The sequence below is a fragment of the Jaculus jaculus genome, chromosome 21 (genome assembly GCF_020740685.1).
Source record: "Jaculus jaculus isolate mJacJac1 chromosome 21, mJacJac1.mat.Y.cur, whole genome shotgun sequence".
Classification (NCBI taxonomy): Eukaryota; Metazoa; Chordata; class Mammalia; order Rodentia; family Dipodidae; genus Jaculus; species Jaculus jaculus.
Window position 1 is genome coordinate 5,615,576 of NC_059122.1, and position 15,895 is coordinate 5,631,470.

Below are 15,895 nucleotides of genomic sequence, written 5' to 3' on the forward strand. Positions count from 1 at the left end.
CGGCCAAGGCATCTCCAGAGGACGCGTGGGAAGACTGAAGCTCAGAGAGGGGGCAGGCCTTGCTTGAGGGGTCACCCCAAACACTCAGCTCTCCCGGGGTTCCCGGTCCACTACCTCCGAAAACAGACACGTGGCTTTCAATGACAACGGGTGTTTTCCACTCAATCAATCCCTCCGGAGCCTGGCCGTGGTGCCGGGTGCTGACTGGGGAGCCCCAGGCACTACAGAACCCTCCCCTTTCCTTCTAGGGGCCCAGGTGCAGAAGGGGCCGTGGATCGCATAGATAAGCCCATGACAGCAGTGTCTGTTGTTCAAGAAGGCGGGCAGGAACCCACCAAAGTCCACGAAGGCCCCAAGCCGGCTGACACGTAGCCTGACATTAAGCCCAGTAGGTAGGAAGAGCCAGCCAGAATAGCTCTTGAGGGCACATGAGGTCTGTGGGCAGAGGGACCAGTGGGCACGCTGCCAGGCACAGAGAAGGGCAGTGAGCGGGTGACATGGCAGGGCCCCAGGGCTCTCTATTACAGGTAGGTACCGGTAAAAGATGCCTGGCTTCTGGGATCACGCCTGAGCTCCAGGGACCCGGCCAGCCACATGACCTCCCCACAAAGTCACTTTCTTCTCTTGCCTAACCCTCTCCTGCTCAATCAGAGTTAATGCATTACCAGCAGACCCTGGGTGATGTCGGAGGAGGAAGTTGGGGGGGTACGGGAGGACGGGGGTGGCGATGGATGGTGGGTGGGTGGGGGGCTGCTTACGGCAGTCGGCCTCATCCGACTTGTCCTTGCAATCACGGTCGCCGTCGCAACGCCAGCCCAGGTGTATGCACTCGCCGCTGCGGCATGCAAACTGGGCAGCCGGGGCGCAGGCCGCCCCTGGCACGGATGGCATCATCGTGGTCGCCGCCGGGCCCGGTGGGCGGCGGCTGGCACAGAGCCCGGCGGCCTCATCGGAGCCGTCCAGGCAGTCGAAGTGACGGTCGCAGAGCCAGCGCTCCGGGATGCAGGCGTCGCCCTGCCCGCAGCGGAACTCGAGGGGCGGGCAGGCCGGCTGGGCACAGCCTCGCTCGTCGCTGCCATCGCCACAATCATCGTCGCCGTCGCATACGAACACAGAGGCCAGGCAGGAGCGGTTGCTGCACTGGAACTCGTGCGGGGAACACACTGAGCGGGACAGAGAGCCGGTCGGCCGGCCGGACCTCGGGGACCCCCGCCACCCCGGCCCTCGCCCCACGCATAGGTTGGCAAACGGGTTCCTCCGGAGGCCGTGCATGCCATCGGTGTGTGTCGGACACTGGGTACGCTTGCCCTCCCCGAGGACTTGCGACCATCCCCAGCCCCGAAAGGCCAAGTGACCCACTGGGGCTCTCGAGCAACAGAGCGGAGCGGTCTTGAAGGACAGGGCATCATCTGTAATCGTGACTGGCACCAGGGTCGTCTCCCCTGTGCCACAGCTGCACATGGACGGCAAAGGCCATCCAGTCTCCGCTGCTCTGCCTCCCCCACCCCACCCCCACCCCCGTCACCAAATGTCCAAATGGGACAAGGCCTCAGCTCTGGCCGCCCTTGCGAAGTTGCCAGGCCCAGGGTGCAGGGTCCCCCTCTCTCCAAGTCTTTGCGGAAGTGGCCTCGTTTTCTGGGAATCATGTCACCCAACTCCTCACGTCCTCTGCCTCTCTCGATCACGAGCTCTTTTCCCTCAAGGGTTCAAATTCCGTCCCTTCCCTCACACAGTTGCTGACTTCCTCACTCGGGGAAACCTCTGTCCGCCCCAGCCTGTCTACTGTGGGCCTCTCACAGCCAGCTCACATGTCTGCATTTTCTTGATCTTCTCCCTCCATCCCATTGCCCTGAGGCCTGGCCTGGAACTCCAGGCAGGGGATGGGTTTGGAATTAAAGGCACAGGAGCCCTGCACCCTCTTCCTGGGTCTGAACTCAAGTCACAGGACACCCCGGAGAACGGCCAGCTAGCTGCTAGTTTACAAACAGAAAACTGAGGCTCGGGCTGGAGAGGTGGCCTAGTGGTTAAGGCGCTTGCCTGCGGAGCCTAAGGGCCCATGTTCGACTCGCCAGGACCCACGTAAGCCAGACGCACAAGGTGACGCAAGCATTCAAGGTTGCACACGCACACAATGGGGCACGTGTGTCTGGAGTTCGACTGCCGTGCCTGAGGCCCTGGTGTGCCAATTCTCTCTCTCACTGTTGCATTAAAAGGGGGAGATGTCTGGAGGATGGCTTAGCGGTTAAGGCGCTTGTCTGCAAAGCCAAAGGATCCAGGTTCGACTCCCCAGGACCCACGTAAGCCAGATGCACAAGATGGCGCACGCATCTGGAGTTTGTTTGCAGTGGCTGAAGGTCCTGGTGTGCCTTTTCTCTCCCTCCCTCTTTCTCTGTCAAGTAAATGAAAGTAAAACTTTTTTTAAAAAAAGGCCAATCTGTCGGGCTTGCCAGAAAGAAAGGAAGAAAGAAAACTGAGGTTCAGAGAAGTCAGCCAGCAACTTGCCCGGGGTTAGACAGGCAGTCCACGGTGATAGATTTAAAAAAAAAAAAGAACTAAAAGTTTGGGACATTTCTTTCCTATTCTGGCCCCTCTTTCTCAGGTTTTATTACATTTTTCTCCCTTCTCAGTGTGTAAGCTTGTTTTTAAGGTCGAGATTTATACCCCCTCTTTCTTCAGACATTGGCCAAGAACTGGCTGGATGTGTGTGTGTTTTGGGGGGATAGGGGTGGGCGGCAATGATAGCAACACCAGATCTGTCCACACGGGGGCGCCGAGAGTTTGTGCTTCTATTTTCTGATGTGGGGGGGGCGGGGGGGGCAGGGCGGAGTCCATTTCATTGCTACTGAATATAAAGTGGTATCTTCGGGTTTTAGATTGTAGGCAGATCACGTCGCGTTTTCCTGACAACTCTGCCAAGTTTCTGACAGTTTCATTTATATATATATATGTATGTATATGTATTGCCTTTTGGGCTCTTGGGATGGTGGGACATTGGTGGGAAAAACGCAAGCTAGGGGGCCATGACGCGGACACCTAGCTGAGCGACTTTGTAGATAGACCTGTTTTGTACAGGTTGGAGGGAACTCTATTGCCTTCTGAGAATCCTGACAGGTGGTGTGTGGTAAAATACCGAATCCTCAGCAAGGTTTGAGACTAACAATCATTAGCACATCCCCCGCAGAAGCTCAGAGACAAGAGAAATTGGTCAGGGGCTGGAGAGACGGCTGGGCTGTTAAGGCGCTTGCCTGCAAAGCCAAAGGACCCAGGTTCGATTCCCCAGGATCCACGTAAGCCAGACGCACAAGGGGGAAGCGCATGTGTCTGGAGTGCGTTTGCAGCGACTGGAGGCCCTGGCATGCCCATTCTCTATCTCCTCTCTCTCTGCTTGCAAATATATATATATATATATTTATATAAATATATATATATATATTTAAAGAGAGAAATTGGTCAGAAAATTGCTCACACTCCTGGCTCCTATAATTAATGGGGAATGTTCCTGTCCTAACATCTCCTAGTTATTACCTCTGCCCCTGCAATGGTAGCTGATTTGCAAAAGCCCCGGAGAGTCCATCCGTATCAGTCCAGCCTCACAGCCTAAGAGCACCACATCCAGACTGTTGTCCCTAACGGTCCCCCCAGGGGGACTGTGGGACTCACTTCCTCGTCCCTTCCAGAACCTGCCTTCAGCACACAGCAGGTGCCCATCCAAGGGGAAGGAGGCCAGACCACGGTCCCCGCTGGCCCAGGCCTTCCTCCCGGGGAAGGAACCGATAATCCTGTGTGAAGCTCAGCCACCTGGAACGGTCCCAATGTCCACTTCCATCTGTCCCTTCATGAGGCTTCTGGGAATGCCCGCCCCACCGACGCGTGCGACCAGACTGGATTTAGGCCACCCTCATCCTTCACACCTCAGGAATCTCCTGCCTTCCCCAAACAACACTTGATGGTGCCCCAGGCTCAAGCTATCATTTTACTGCCAAACAGCCAGCTCTCTGGTTGTCCCCCCCCCCACCCCGCTCTCCGCCCGGCGACCCCCGCCACCCACGCCACCATTACTTGTAGAATGAATGAGCAGATGTCACGCATGGTAAAAAAAAAAAATAAAAATAAAAATAAAAATAAAAATAAAAAAACCCAGCCTCGTGTTGGACCTGAATTTGAATCTCGGTTCCACTCTCTAGCCTGAGGACACTTTTCCTCCCTTATCTGAGCCTCAGTTTTCCTCATCCATAAAATGGGGATGGCGGGCGAGGTCCACTCGTGAGGATGAAACAAAGAGAACGTCTCCCAGAGCCCGGCCATTTCTAGTCTCCTCATGGCCAATCTACCCCTCTCCACCCACCGGGCCTCCCAGGGCAACCCGCTCTTCCCCAGAAACGGTCCCCACTCCCCGGGCTGTCTTGACTGCCCGCAGGCCGCGGGATCGTGTCCCCCCCCACCCCCCGCCACACACACACACACTCACACGTGGTGCAGCCGGCCTCGTCCATGCCGCCGTCACAGTCCTTCTCGCCATCACAGCGCCACGAGGCGGGCACACACTTGTGGCTGGTGGGCCCACAGCTCAGCTTCTCAGCAGGACACACTTGTTTGGCTGTGGAGACAGATATCGATGCCTGGCTTGGCCAGGGACGCACACAGGGCGTCGTGCCAAGGCCCCGGAAGTCCATCAGGGCCCTCCTGGGCTGTGTCTTGCCTGTCGACTTTCCAAGTCCAAAATCTGACCCCACCACACTGTCTTGCCTAATAGTCTTTCTTTCTTTTTAAATTTTTTTTTTTTGCTTTATTTTTATTTATTTATTTGAGAGCGACAGAGAGAGAGAGAGAGAGAGAATGGGCACTCCAGGGCCTCCAGCCACTGCAAACGAACTCCAGATGCGTGCGGTCCCTTGTGCATCTGGCTAACGTGGGTCCTGGGGAATCGAGCCTCGAACTGGGGTCCTTAGGCTTCACAGGCAAGTGCTTAACCGCTGAGCCATCTCTCCAGCCCTCTCTTTCTTTTTTATTAAAGATTTTATTTTAATTTTCTCCTGCCCCCCACCCACTTTTTTTTTTTGTTTGTTTGTTTTTTCGAGGTAGGGTCTCACTCTGGCCCAAGCTGACCTGGAAATCGCTTTGTAGTCTCAGGGTGGCCTTAAACTTACGGCGATCTGCCTACCTCTGCCTCCCTAGTGGAGGGATTAACAGCATGCGCCACCGCGCCCAGCTTAATTTCACTTTTTTTTAAAAAATATTTTTTGTTCACTTTTTTTTAATTATTTATTTATTTATTTGAGAGTGACAGACACAGAAAGACAGATAGAGGGAGAGAGAGAGAATGGGCGCGCCAGGGCTTCCAGCCTCTGCAAACGAACTCCAGACGCGTGCGCCCCCTTGTGCATCTGGCTAACGTGGGACCTGGGGAACCGAGCCTCGAACCGGGATCCTTAGGCTTCACAGGCAAGCGCTTAACCGCTAAGCCATCTCTCCAGCCCTGTTCACTTTTATTTATTTATTTGAGAGCGACAGAGAGAGAATGAGGCAGATAGAGAGAGAGAGAGAATGGGCGCGCCAGGGCCTCCAGCCACTGCAGACGAACTCCAGACGCGTGCGCCCCCTTGTGCATCTGCCTAACATGGGTCCTGGAGAATCGAGCCTCGAACTGGGGTCCTTAGGCTTCACAGGCAAGCGTTTAACTGCTAAGCCATCTCTCCAGCCCTAATTTCACTTTTATTTACTTATTAGAGATAGAATTAGAGAGACAGAGAGAGAGAATGGGCAAGCCAGGGCCTCTAGCCACTGCAAACACATGCGCCACCACGTGCATCTGGTTTACACAGGACCCGGAGAATCGAACCCGGATCCTTAGGCTTCACGGGGATGTGCCTTAACCGCTAATCCATCTCTCCAGCCCTTGCCTAATATTCTTTTATGGTCCCCTGGAAGTCTCTGACACTCAAGTGTCAATGTGTTCCAAGGATTCATTCATTCCTTCCTATGCACCCCGACACCCTCCTTCCCCTCCAGACCTCCCTTTAAGCATTGCCAACATGGAGCTATACCCTACGCTCTTCCCTGACGTGTTCCAACAGATCAAGCGAAATCTGACTTTGGGGGATCACCCTCCCAAAACCCTGTAGCTGGAGCGACCCCTTCCAAGTCCCCCCCACTTCCTGCAAGGATGGTGCCAAGCTCACCACCGTGTGACGGGGCCCCAGTGGGATTGCATAGCTATAATTACCGCATCTGTAATCGGCAGCTGACGGAATGGTGGTGGTGGTGGGGGGGTCGCCTGAAGCCCCCGGGGTTGATTCTCAATTGGAAAGAAAGAATGAGAACTTTTATTCAGGGCCGGGGGGGGGGGTGGTGGTGGTGGTGGTGAGGGTGGGGGGCCGCTCTCTCATCCTGAGCAGCTCCCCAGTCACGTGGCAGCAGAGGCAGATGTATGTGAGACCTCCTGAGACACCCTACTGTCTGCATTTGGGGTGCGGGGGGGGGTGGGACCCATCTCGGTGGTCTCTAAGGAGGTGCTGGGCACAGTGTTAGAGATTTCCATTGAGCGCTCCACAATGCCCCAGCAGGCTAAGGATTATCCTTCCGGGGCCTCCGGCATGGGCAGTAAGGACATAGGCTCCTGGGCTGGCATCAGAGCTCAATCATTCACTGGCGATGTGACCTTGGCCAAAAAAAAAAAAAAAAACCCACTTCCCTTTGTGCCAACAGAAGAGGGGATAACACTATGACCTGCCGCATGGGACCGTTGTAATGACCGGATTAATGTCTGTAAAACATTTGGAAAAACGGTACTCGCTAAATGTGTCCCATTATCAGGATCCACATAATAGCTGGGGCCGTTCAGACTTGTCAACTGCTCGGTACCAGACAGGGGACTAACCCTCCCCCAACCCCGAGTTTCTGGTCACAGGCACGGGAAAGAACGGTCCCCCCACCCCGAGGATCTGAGGGGCTGTGTCCGATGCCAGGGAACTGGCATGGTCTTTGCTGCGCCCCCTGAGGCCGCAGTGACCCACGTCTCAGATCTGTGTCCTCTGCTCTTGTGTGGCTCAGATGAGAGGCCACAAGAGATGGAAAAAAAAAAGGCAGATAGTGGGGTAGAAGAAGAAAACTGTTAACCCCTTGTGTGTGAACCCCAATGTTATCCCGTGGGACGCATTTCATGAAAAATATGGCGATGCACTAAGGATACACAGCATTCTTAGGATCCATTTTATACGATTTTTAATTTTTTTTTTTTTTTTTTTGGTTTTTCGAGGTGGGGTCTCACTTTAGCCCAGGCTGACCTGGAATTCACTATGGAGTCTCAGGGTGGCCTCGAACTCGCGGCAATCCTCCTACCTCTGCCTCCCGAGGGCTGGGATTTAAAGGCGTACACCACCACGCCTGGCTAAAAAAATTTTTATTTTTATGTTTTTAACTTATTTATTTGAGAGAGAGAGAGAGAGATAGAGGAAGAGAATGGGCGCGTCAGGGCCTCCAGCCACTGCGAAAGAACTCCAGAAGCGTGCGCCCCCTTGTGCATCTGGTTAACGTGGGTCCTGGAGAAGCGAACCAGGATCCTTTGGCTTTGCAGGCAAATGCCTTAACTGCTAAGCCATCTCTCCAGCCCTTATTTATTTATTTTTACCAGTAACTGCCAAGGCAGAGTTCTGGAAAGCCCCGACAGCCAAGGAAGCTTTAAGGCTCCCTTAGGAACCTACGACCCCGGCCCCGAGGGAATCCACTCACCAGGGTCTCCAGTTCATACTGACTGAATGTGGACATCGAAGGCAGGGCCGAGGGGTCTGCTTGTCAGTTATTTCACCTCTCCACCGCCCCCCCCCCCCCGCCTCCCAGCCACACACACACCACCGGCCCAGGTAATTCCCAGGTACCGCTGAGTTCAGTATGCTGCATGTCTAAAAGACGTGTCAAGCCAGGCGTGGTGGCGCACGCCTTTAATCCCAGCACTCGGGAGGCAGAGGAAGGAGGATCGCCGTGAGTTCGAGGCCACCCTGAGACGACAGAGTGAATTCCAGGTCAGCCTGAGCTAGAGTGAGACCCTCCCTCGGAAAAAAAAAAAAAAAAAGATTTGTCACACTCCATCTCTTTGAGGTACAAACGATGCCCTAAAAATGATGCGGACAGATGTTCTACGCCTTTGCAAACCCCTGAGGAAAATACCAGGATGGAAGGGGCAAGGCAGTCACTCAGCACTAAGCCACAACTCAAGAAAATAAACCTCACAAGGGGGTGGGGGGGGGGCTTGAAGGGCCACGTTTACCAAGTATCTGAGGTGAGTTTGGCTGTACCATGGTCACCACTACCTTCCCACGGCTAAGTGCAGGTGTCCCTCGCCCAAATTCTTTCTGGAATTTACTCCCCAATGAGAAAGTGTCAACATGGGGCCAATGCCCTCTTATAACAGAGAACTAAGGGGCTGGAGAGATGGCTTAAGTGGTTAAGGCATTTGCCTGTGAAGACCAAGGACCCAGGTTTGATTCCCCAGGACCCACACAAAGCCAGATAGATGCACAAGGTGGCACGTGCATCTGGAATCCATTTGCAGTGGCTAGGAGGCCCTGGCGTGCCTATTCTCTCTCTGCCTCCATCCCCCCCCCCAAATAAATAAATAAATCATTTTATGAATTCTTTTTTTTTTTTAAGTTATTTATTTGAGAGGGACAGACACAGAGAAAGACAGATAGAGGGAGAGAGAGAGAATGGGCGTGCCAGGGCTTCCAGCCTCTGCAAATGAACTCCAGACGCGTGCGCCCCCTTGTGCATCTGGCTAACGTGGGACCTGGGGAACCGAGCCTCGAACCGGGGTCCTTAGGCTTCACAGGCAAGCGCTTAACCGCTAAGCCATCTCTCCAGCCCAAATAAATCATTTTAAAAACAAGAACTGAGGAACAGATCAAGAAGATGCGGCACATATACACAATAGAATGTTTTATTAAAGCTTTACTATTATTAATTTTACGAGTGAGAGAGAATTGGCATTCCAGGTCCTCTAGCTGCTACAAACTCCAAACACTTACGCTACCTTGTGCGTGGCATGCGTGGGTTCTGGAGAGTCGAGCCTGGGTCCTTAGGCTTCGCAGGCAAGCGTCTTAACTGCTTAGCTATGTCTCCAGCCCAACAATGGAATTTTTTTTTTCCTCCGGCCATAAACCAAGAACCAAATTATGTCGTTTGCTAGAAAATGGATACAGCCGGAGATTGTCATATTAAACGAAATTAGACCAATCTCAGAAGACCAATATTGTATGCCTTCTCTCATTTGTGATTCTTAGATTTTACAGATACATAAAATTGAATGTATTTATGTATGACATGTAAGTAGAACTCAAGCCATCTAGGAGAGCCTCCGATAGAACAGGAGAGAGGGAGAGTGCAGGGGGAGGGGGTCATGCTAAAAGTATGTCCTATAAACAATATATGCTTGTATGAAAATGTCCTCATATAACACAGGACCATGCATAATCACACACAATCAAAACTTTTTAGGTATACATATATATGTATTTTTTTTCTTTTTTAATTTTTTAATTTGTTTGTTTGAGAGAAAGAGAGAAGGATAGAGAAAAAGGCAGACAGAGAATGGGTGTGCTAGAGTCTCCAGCCACTGCAAACGAACTCCAGACGCGTGCTCCCCCCAATGTGCATCTGGCTTTACGGCGGTCCTAGGGAGTTGAACCTGGGTCCTTTGGCTTTGCAGGCAAACGCCTTAACCGCTTGCCTGTAAAGCCAAAGGACCCAGGTTTGACTCCCCAGGACCCACGTAAGCCAGATGCACAAGGGGACACACGTGTCTGGAGTTTGTGTGCAGTGGCTGGAGGCCCCTGGTGCACCCATTCTCTGACTCTCTCTCTCTCTCTCTCTCTCTCTACCTATTTCTGTATCTCTCTCTCGAATAAATAATAAAAATAAAAATTACAAAAAAAAAGAGGCTTAAGCTGGGTATCATGGCGCACATCTTTATTCCCAGCACTCAGGAGGCAGATGTAGGAGGATCACTGTGAGTCTGAGGCCAGCCTGAGACTACACAGTGAATTCCAGGACAGCCTGGATTAGAACAAGACCCTACTTTTAAAAACCAGAATAGGGCAGTTAAGGCATTTGCCTACAAATCCAAAGGACCTAGGTTCAACTCCCCAGGACCCACGTTAGCCAGATGGACAAAGTGACTCATGCGTCTAGAGTTCATTTGCAGTGGCTGGAGGCCCTGGCATCCCCCCCCCCCGCCACATTCTCTCTCTTTCTCCTTCTTTCTGTCAAATAAATAAAAATTAAAATAAATAAATAAGTAGAAGAAGGCTTAAGAATCCCAGTTCCCGAGTCCCTTCTGCCACGAGAACTCTGTAAGAAGGCACCATCTAGAAGGAATAGGACTTCAACAGCATCCTGATCTTGAAATTCTCGGCCTCCGGAATTATAAGCAAAAGCTTCCTGCTGCTTACAGCTTACTCAGGCTGGGGTATTTTGTCTGAATGGCCATCATCAACTAAGATCCACCTTCATCACCCTCATCTTGCAGGTGAGCCCAGATTCCAGGAGCACCCTTTTTTCTTTCTTTCTTTCTTTCTTTCTTTCTTTCTTTCTTTCTTTCTTTCTTTCTTCCTTCCTTCCTTCCCTCCTTTCTTTCTTTCTTTCTTTTTTTTTTTACAAGGTAGGGTCTCGCTCTAGCTCAGACTAACCTCGAATTAACTATGTAGTCTCAGGGTGGCCTCGAACTCGCGGCGATCCTCCTACCTCTGCCTCCCAAGTGCTGGGATTAAAGGCGTGCGCCATCACGCCCAGCAGAAGGAACACCCTTTACAAAGGGTCTCATGCCGGTAATGTTCCCTCGATGCAGTAGGGCAGCGACCCAACAGGTAAGCACGACATTTTACGATGAGGAAACGGAGGCCCCCAGGAGACCCAAATGTGGATGGTAGGCGAGGAGATAGAGAGTCAGGGTTCTGCTGATGAGAGATGCGTCTTTTCATCAGTCTTTGCACACTGGAGAGCCAGCCCCCAAACTCCTCTCTCCGTGAAGCCCGGATGACTGAAAGGGCTCTTGGCCATATGCACCACCTCCAGAGGCCTGGTTCTATAGCCCCCCGGTACAGCAGGCAGCCGATTGAACTTTTAATGAATATTTATATAGTTAATGGCATAACCTTTCAACAAGGACAATGATTAAACAATCCCGTCTGCTTCCTTTCTTTATAATTAATAAAACATTTTCTGTGTGTCCCTAAATAGGCAGCTCTAATTACAGGCCCTCGAGGACTCCTCAGTGTCTGACATCAACCAGTCCCCTCGTCCCCTGAAGAGCCCAGGGCTCTTCGGGTGCCAGGACAAAAGAGTCTGAGGAGGTCACACTGATGGTCAGCATCTCCCAGGATAGCCGGAGTCCGGGGTCCAGAGGGAAGCAGGATGCTGGGCGTGTCAAATAACCTGTCTCCCCTGGGATGCTTTTCCCCGACCCCCCGCCCAAAGCTAGGGCTCAAAGCCAAACGGAGCTGGCTCTCCAGGCTCCAGGTCAGAAAAACTCACTGCCCAGCCTGATGAACAGTATCTCCTTAGCAAGTGGGCCCTTCCTCCACTTTACAGATGCGGAGACAGAATAAGGCCTGGATAGCAAAGCTGTTTTTTTTTTTTTTTTTAATTATTTTGAGAGAGAGAGAGAATTGGCCCGTCAGGGCCTCAGCCACTGAAATCTTACTCCAGATGCTTGCGCCACCTAGTGGGCATGTGTGGCCTTGCATGCTTGACTCACCTTTGTGCATCTGGCTTACGTGGGACCTGGAGAGTCGAACACGGGTCCTTAGGCTTTTCAGGCAAGTGCCTTAAGCGCTAAGCCGTCTCTCTCTAGCCATTCTAGGAATTCCATTCTAGGTTTGCACTGCATAGCCACTGAGGAACCCCAGTGCTGTCCCCAGCATTCCCCGACAGGTTACTGAGAGAACAGACTACAGGGTGGCTATCTGAATCTACATTCAGGATCCTTCAAGCCAAGGCCCACAGACAACCTGAGGTAGGAGAAAGGGCATGGGTTTTAGAATCAAAGACAGACCTGGATCCAAAAAACCATTTATTTATTTTTAACATTTAAAACTAATTTATTTATTTGAGAAAGAGGCAGAGAGAGAGAGAGAATGGGCACGCCAGGGCCTTTAGCCATTGCAAATGAATTCCAGAAGCATGCACCTCCTTGTGCATCTGGTTTATATGGGTCCTGGGGAATCGACCCTGGGGTCCTTTGGCTTTGCAGGCAAGCGCCTTAATGACTAAGCCATCCCTCCAGCCTTCCCCCACCCCGCTTCCACCAACCATTTATTAACACTAAGATCCTTAGACAAGACATTTAACCTCTGTGTTCCCTGGGTCCCCTCCTCTGAAAATGGGGTTGAATATTCTGGGGTTGATGGGTGGTGGGAATAAAGCAATGGTAGAAACCTCTTATACTCAAAATCCTGGAACATGCGTGGCACTCAGAAAAGGGTGGCTTTTGTTTTGCCGCATGAAATGAAAATGCAAATGGGGACCGGGCAGATGGCTCAGTGGCTAAAGCTGCTTACATTCAAAGCCAATAGGCTCAGGTTCAAACTCCCCAGCACCTACATAAAGAAAGATGTACAATGTGGCTCATGTGTCCGGAGTTTGTTTACAGCAGCCAGAGGCCCTTGTGCTCCCATACTCTCTCTCACAAATAAATTAATGATAAATATTGAATAATAATAATAATAACAGGGCTGGAGAGGTGGCTTAGCGATGAAAGCACCTGCCTGCAAAGCCTACGGACCTATGTTCGACTCCTCAGATCCCAAGTAAGCCAGACGCACAAAGGTGAGGCAAGCGCAAGGTCACACATGCCCACTAGGTGGCGCAAACGTCTGGAATTCCAATGCAGTGGCTGAGGCTGTAGCGTGCCATTTCTCTTTCTCTCCTGCTCTTTCCAAAATAAAAAATGGCCTGGATATCCATGATCTCACAGCGCCTGACACTACCTACACAAGACCATCACAATAGGAGGAAAAGATCATGACATCCAAATAAAAGAGAGGCCGATTGAGAGGGGGAGGGGATTATGATGGAGAGTGGAGTTTCAAAGGGGAAAGTGGGGAGAAGGAGGGAACTACCATGGGATATTGTTTACAATTATGGAAGTTGTCAATAAAAAATAATATTAAAAAAAAAATACTAATAGTAACTGTGGCTCACCACGATGCACTTCCCCTCCCAGAGCAGCTTCTCCTTCTGAGGTAAGATGCCTCAAGAGCCAGTGATGGCCTGTAATCCACGTACCACTACTTCTAAGAGGCTAAAGGAAAACAACCTCATTGCCAAACAGCAGGAACCCTCCAATGCTGAAGCGGGGGAGGGAGGAAGCTTAACCCCCATCCTGGCCCACCAAACTGCCCTCTAAACACTTATGTTCATGCCCGTGTAGCAATGCAGCTCTCACTTTCGGTTAGAGCAGCTTCTCTTTTCTGATGGTGTTGACCACTGGGGTTGACTCAAAATTTACAATAGCCGGGCGTGGTGGCGCATGCCTTTAATCCCAGCACTCGGGAGGCTGAGGTCGGAGGACCGCCGTGAGTTCGAGGCCACCCTGAGACTACAAAGTGAATTCCAGGTCAGCCTGGACTAGAGCAAAACCCTACCTCGAAAAAAAAAAAGTTTTTAATAAATATCTGTGTGTGTGTGTGTGTGTGTGTGTGTGCACACGCACATGCACCAGAGTCTCTTGTCACTTTAAACACCACACACGTGTCACTTTTTGCGTCTGGCTTTAAGTGGGTACTGAGGAATTGACTCTGGGCTGGCAGGCTTTGCAAGCAAGTGCCTTTAACCACCGAGACACCTCCCTAGCCCCCAGATGACATTGTTTCATTTCCCATGGAAATCAGATGCACAAGGTAGTGAGTGCACCTGGAGTTCCTTTGAAGTGGCTGGATGCCCTGGCATGCCTATAGTTTCTCTTTCTCTCCCTGCCTATTTCTGTATCTCTTTCTCAAATATATATATATTTGGTTTTTCGAGGTAGGATCTCACTCTAGCCCAGGCTCTGACCTGGAATTCACTCTGGACTCTCAGGGCAGCCTCAAACTCACGGCGATCCTCCTACCTCTGCCTCCCGAGCGCTGGGATTAGAGGCGTGTGCACCCACCACGCCCGGCAAATAAAGATATTTTTAAGCAATCACGTTGTCGTTTACTCTTGCACTCACAGCTGCATTTCCCATCAGGCCCTCACATCTCTAGGAGGCAGGTGCCATTTCACGGATGAAGAAACTGAGGCTCAGGAAGACTGAGCAATTTGTGCGAAGTCTCACAGGCTAACCGACCCGACCCAGCTGTAGCAGATACCAAGCCTCCGTATACCTTCCTATCTATGATCGTTCAGTTAGAGATGAGGAGTGGGATGCAACGCCCAGAGCTGGCCCGGTTCCAGAAACCCGGTGGGCTATGGGGGTTGCTATGGCAACGCCCATTAAAATGGACAGCGGGCTGGCTGCTGGGTGTTCGTTGAGCTGGGAAGCTATTGAACAAGCCTGCTTCCAGATCGTGCGGCCTCAGACTCTTCCTTATCCTCACGGTCCCCACTCTTGCCTATTTCTCCAGGCAGTGCTCCCCAGCCCCAGGCCCCACCTGCCTCTGGATCAACGTACTGGGCACAGGAAGCAGGCATCCTGGTTGGCCCTTGCCACCCACTGGACACAGTGAAGAAGACAGAGAGAGGAGGGGATCTCAGGGTTTTTTTTGTTTTGTTTTGTTTTTATTCCCAAGGTAAAGTCTTACTCTAGCCCAGGCGGACCTGGAAGTCACTATGGAGTCTCAGGGCGGTCTCGAACTCACGGCGATCCTCCTGCCGCTGCCTCCCCAGTGCTGGGATTTAAAGGCATGCGCCACCACGCCCGGCTGGATCTCCGAATTCTAAGAGCTCGGGAGTCTTGGAACGGAGACGGCTTTAGAATTCTGGGATTGGGTCACAGGAGGGAGAACTACCCTGACCAAGCTGGGTGTTGGAGTCAAGTTTCCACTGCTGCTCACTCAGCTAGCTGTCAAGTAAAAGGGGACCTGGGAGGTTGGAGGAGCACGGCTGGTGGCCCCTGCACAAACTGTGAGAGAAGGCAGGGAATTAGAAGAATGGGGTCTGGAGAGAGATGGCTTTGCGGTTAAGGCACTTGCCTGAGAAGCCTAAGGACGCAGGTTCAATTCCCTATGAACCCACGTAAGCCAGGTGCATAAGGTGGCACATGGAGTTTGTTTACAATGGCTGGAGGCCCTGGCATGCCCATTCTGTCTCTCAAGTAGATAAATAAATAGGGCTGGAGAGATGGCTTAGCGGTTAAGCGCTTGCCTGTGAAGCCTAAGGGCCCCGGTTCGAGGCTTGATTCCCCAGGTCCCACGTTAGCCAGATGCACAAGGGGGCTCACGCGTCTGGAGTTCGTTTGCAGAGGCTGGAGGCCCTGGTGCGCCCATCCTCTCACTCTCTGTCTGCCTCTTTCTCACTCTATCTGTCGCTCTCAAATAAATAAATAAAAGTAACAAAAAAATTTTTTTTAATTAAATAAATTCTTTTGTTGTTGTCGTTTTTTTCGAGGTAGGGTCTCACTCTAGCCCAGGCTGACCTGGAATTCACTATGGAGTCTCAGGGTGGCCTCAAGCTCACAGAGATCCTCCTACCTCTGCCTCTCAAGTGCTGGGATTAAAGGTGTACCTACCGTGACCAGCTATTATTATCATTTATTATTATTATTATTATTTTGGTTTTCAGTGGTAGGATCTCATTCTAGCCCAGGCTGACCTGGAATTCACTATGGAGTCTCATGGTGGCATCAAACTCATAGCAATCCTCCTACCTCTGCCTCCCAAGTGCTGGGATTAAAGGCATGTGCCACCACGCCCGGCTAAAAATTATT

General features: G+C 51.6%; 1 protein-coding gene across 12 annotated transcripts in view; it reads right to left on the minus strand.

The window, feature by feature from the left end:
- The window catches only part of Lrp8 (LDL receptor related protein 8), a 109,737-nt gene that overhangs the window by 41,518 nt on the left and 52,324 nt on the right, over window positions 1-15,895 (minus strand). For 7 of the 12 annotated variants that reach the window (XM_045139307.1, XM_045139305.1, XM_045139306.1 and 4 more), the window contains exon 4: window positions 4,469-4,597. In XM_045139307.1, coding sequence (XP_044995242.1) covers window positions 4,469-4,597 — 129 coding nt within the window. Of the gene's footprint in view, window positions 1-758; window positions 1,164-4,468; window positions 4,598-15,895 lie in introns of all 12 variants that reach the window. The other 5 variants (XM_045139300.1, XM_045139298.1, XM_045139297.1 and 2 more) reach the window with 1 other exon arrangement.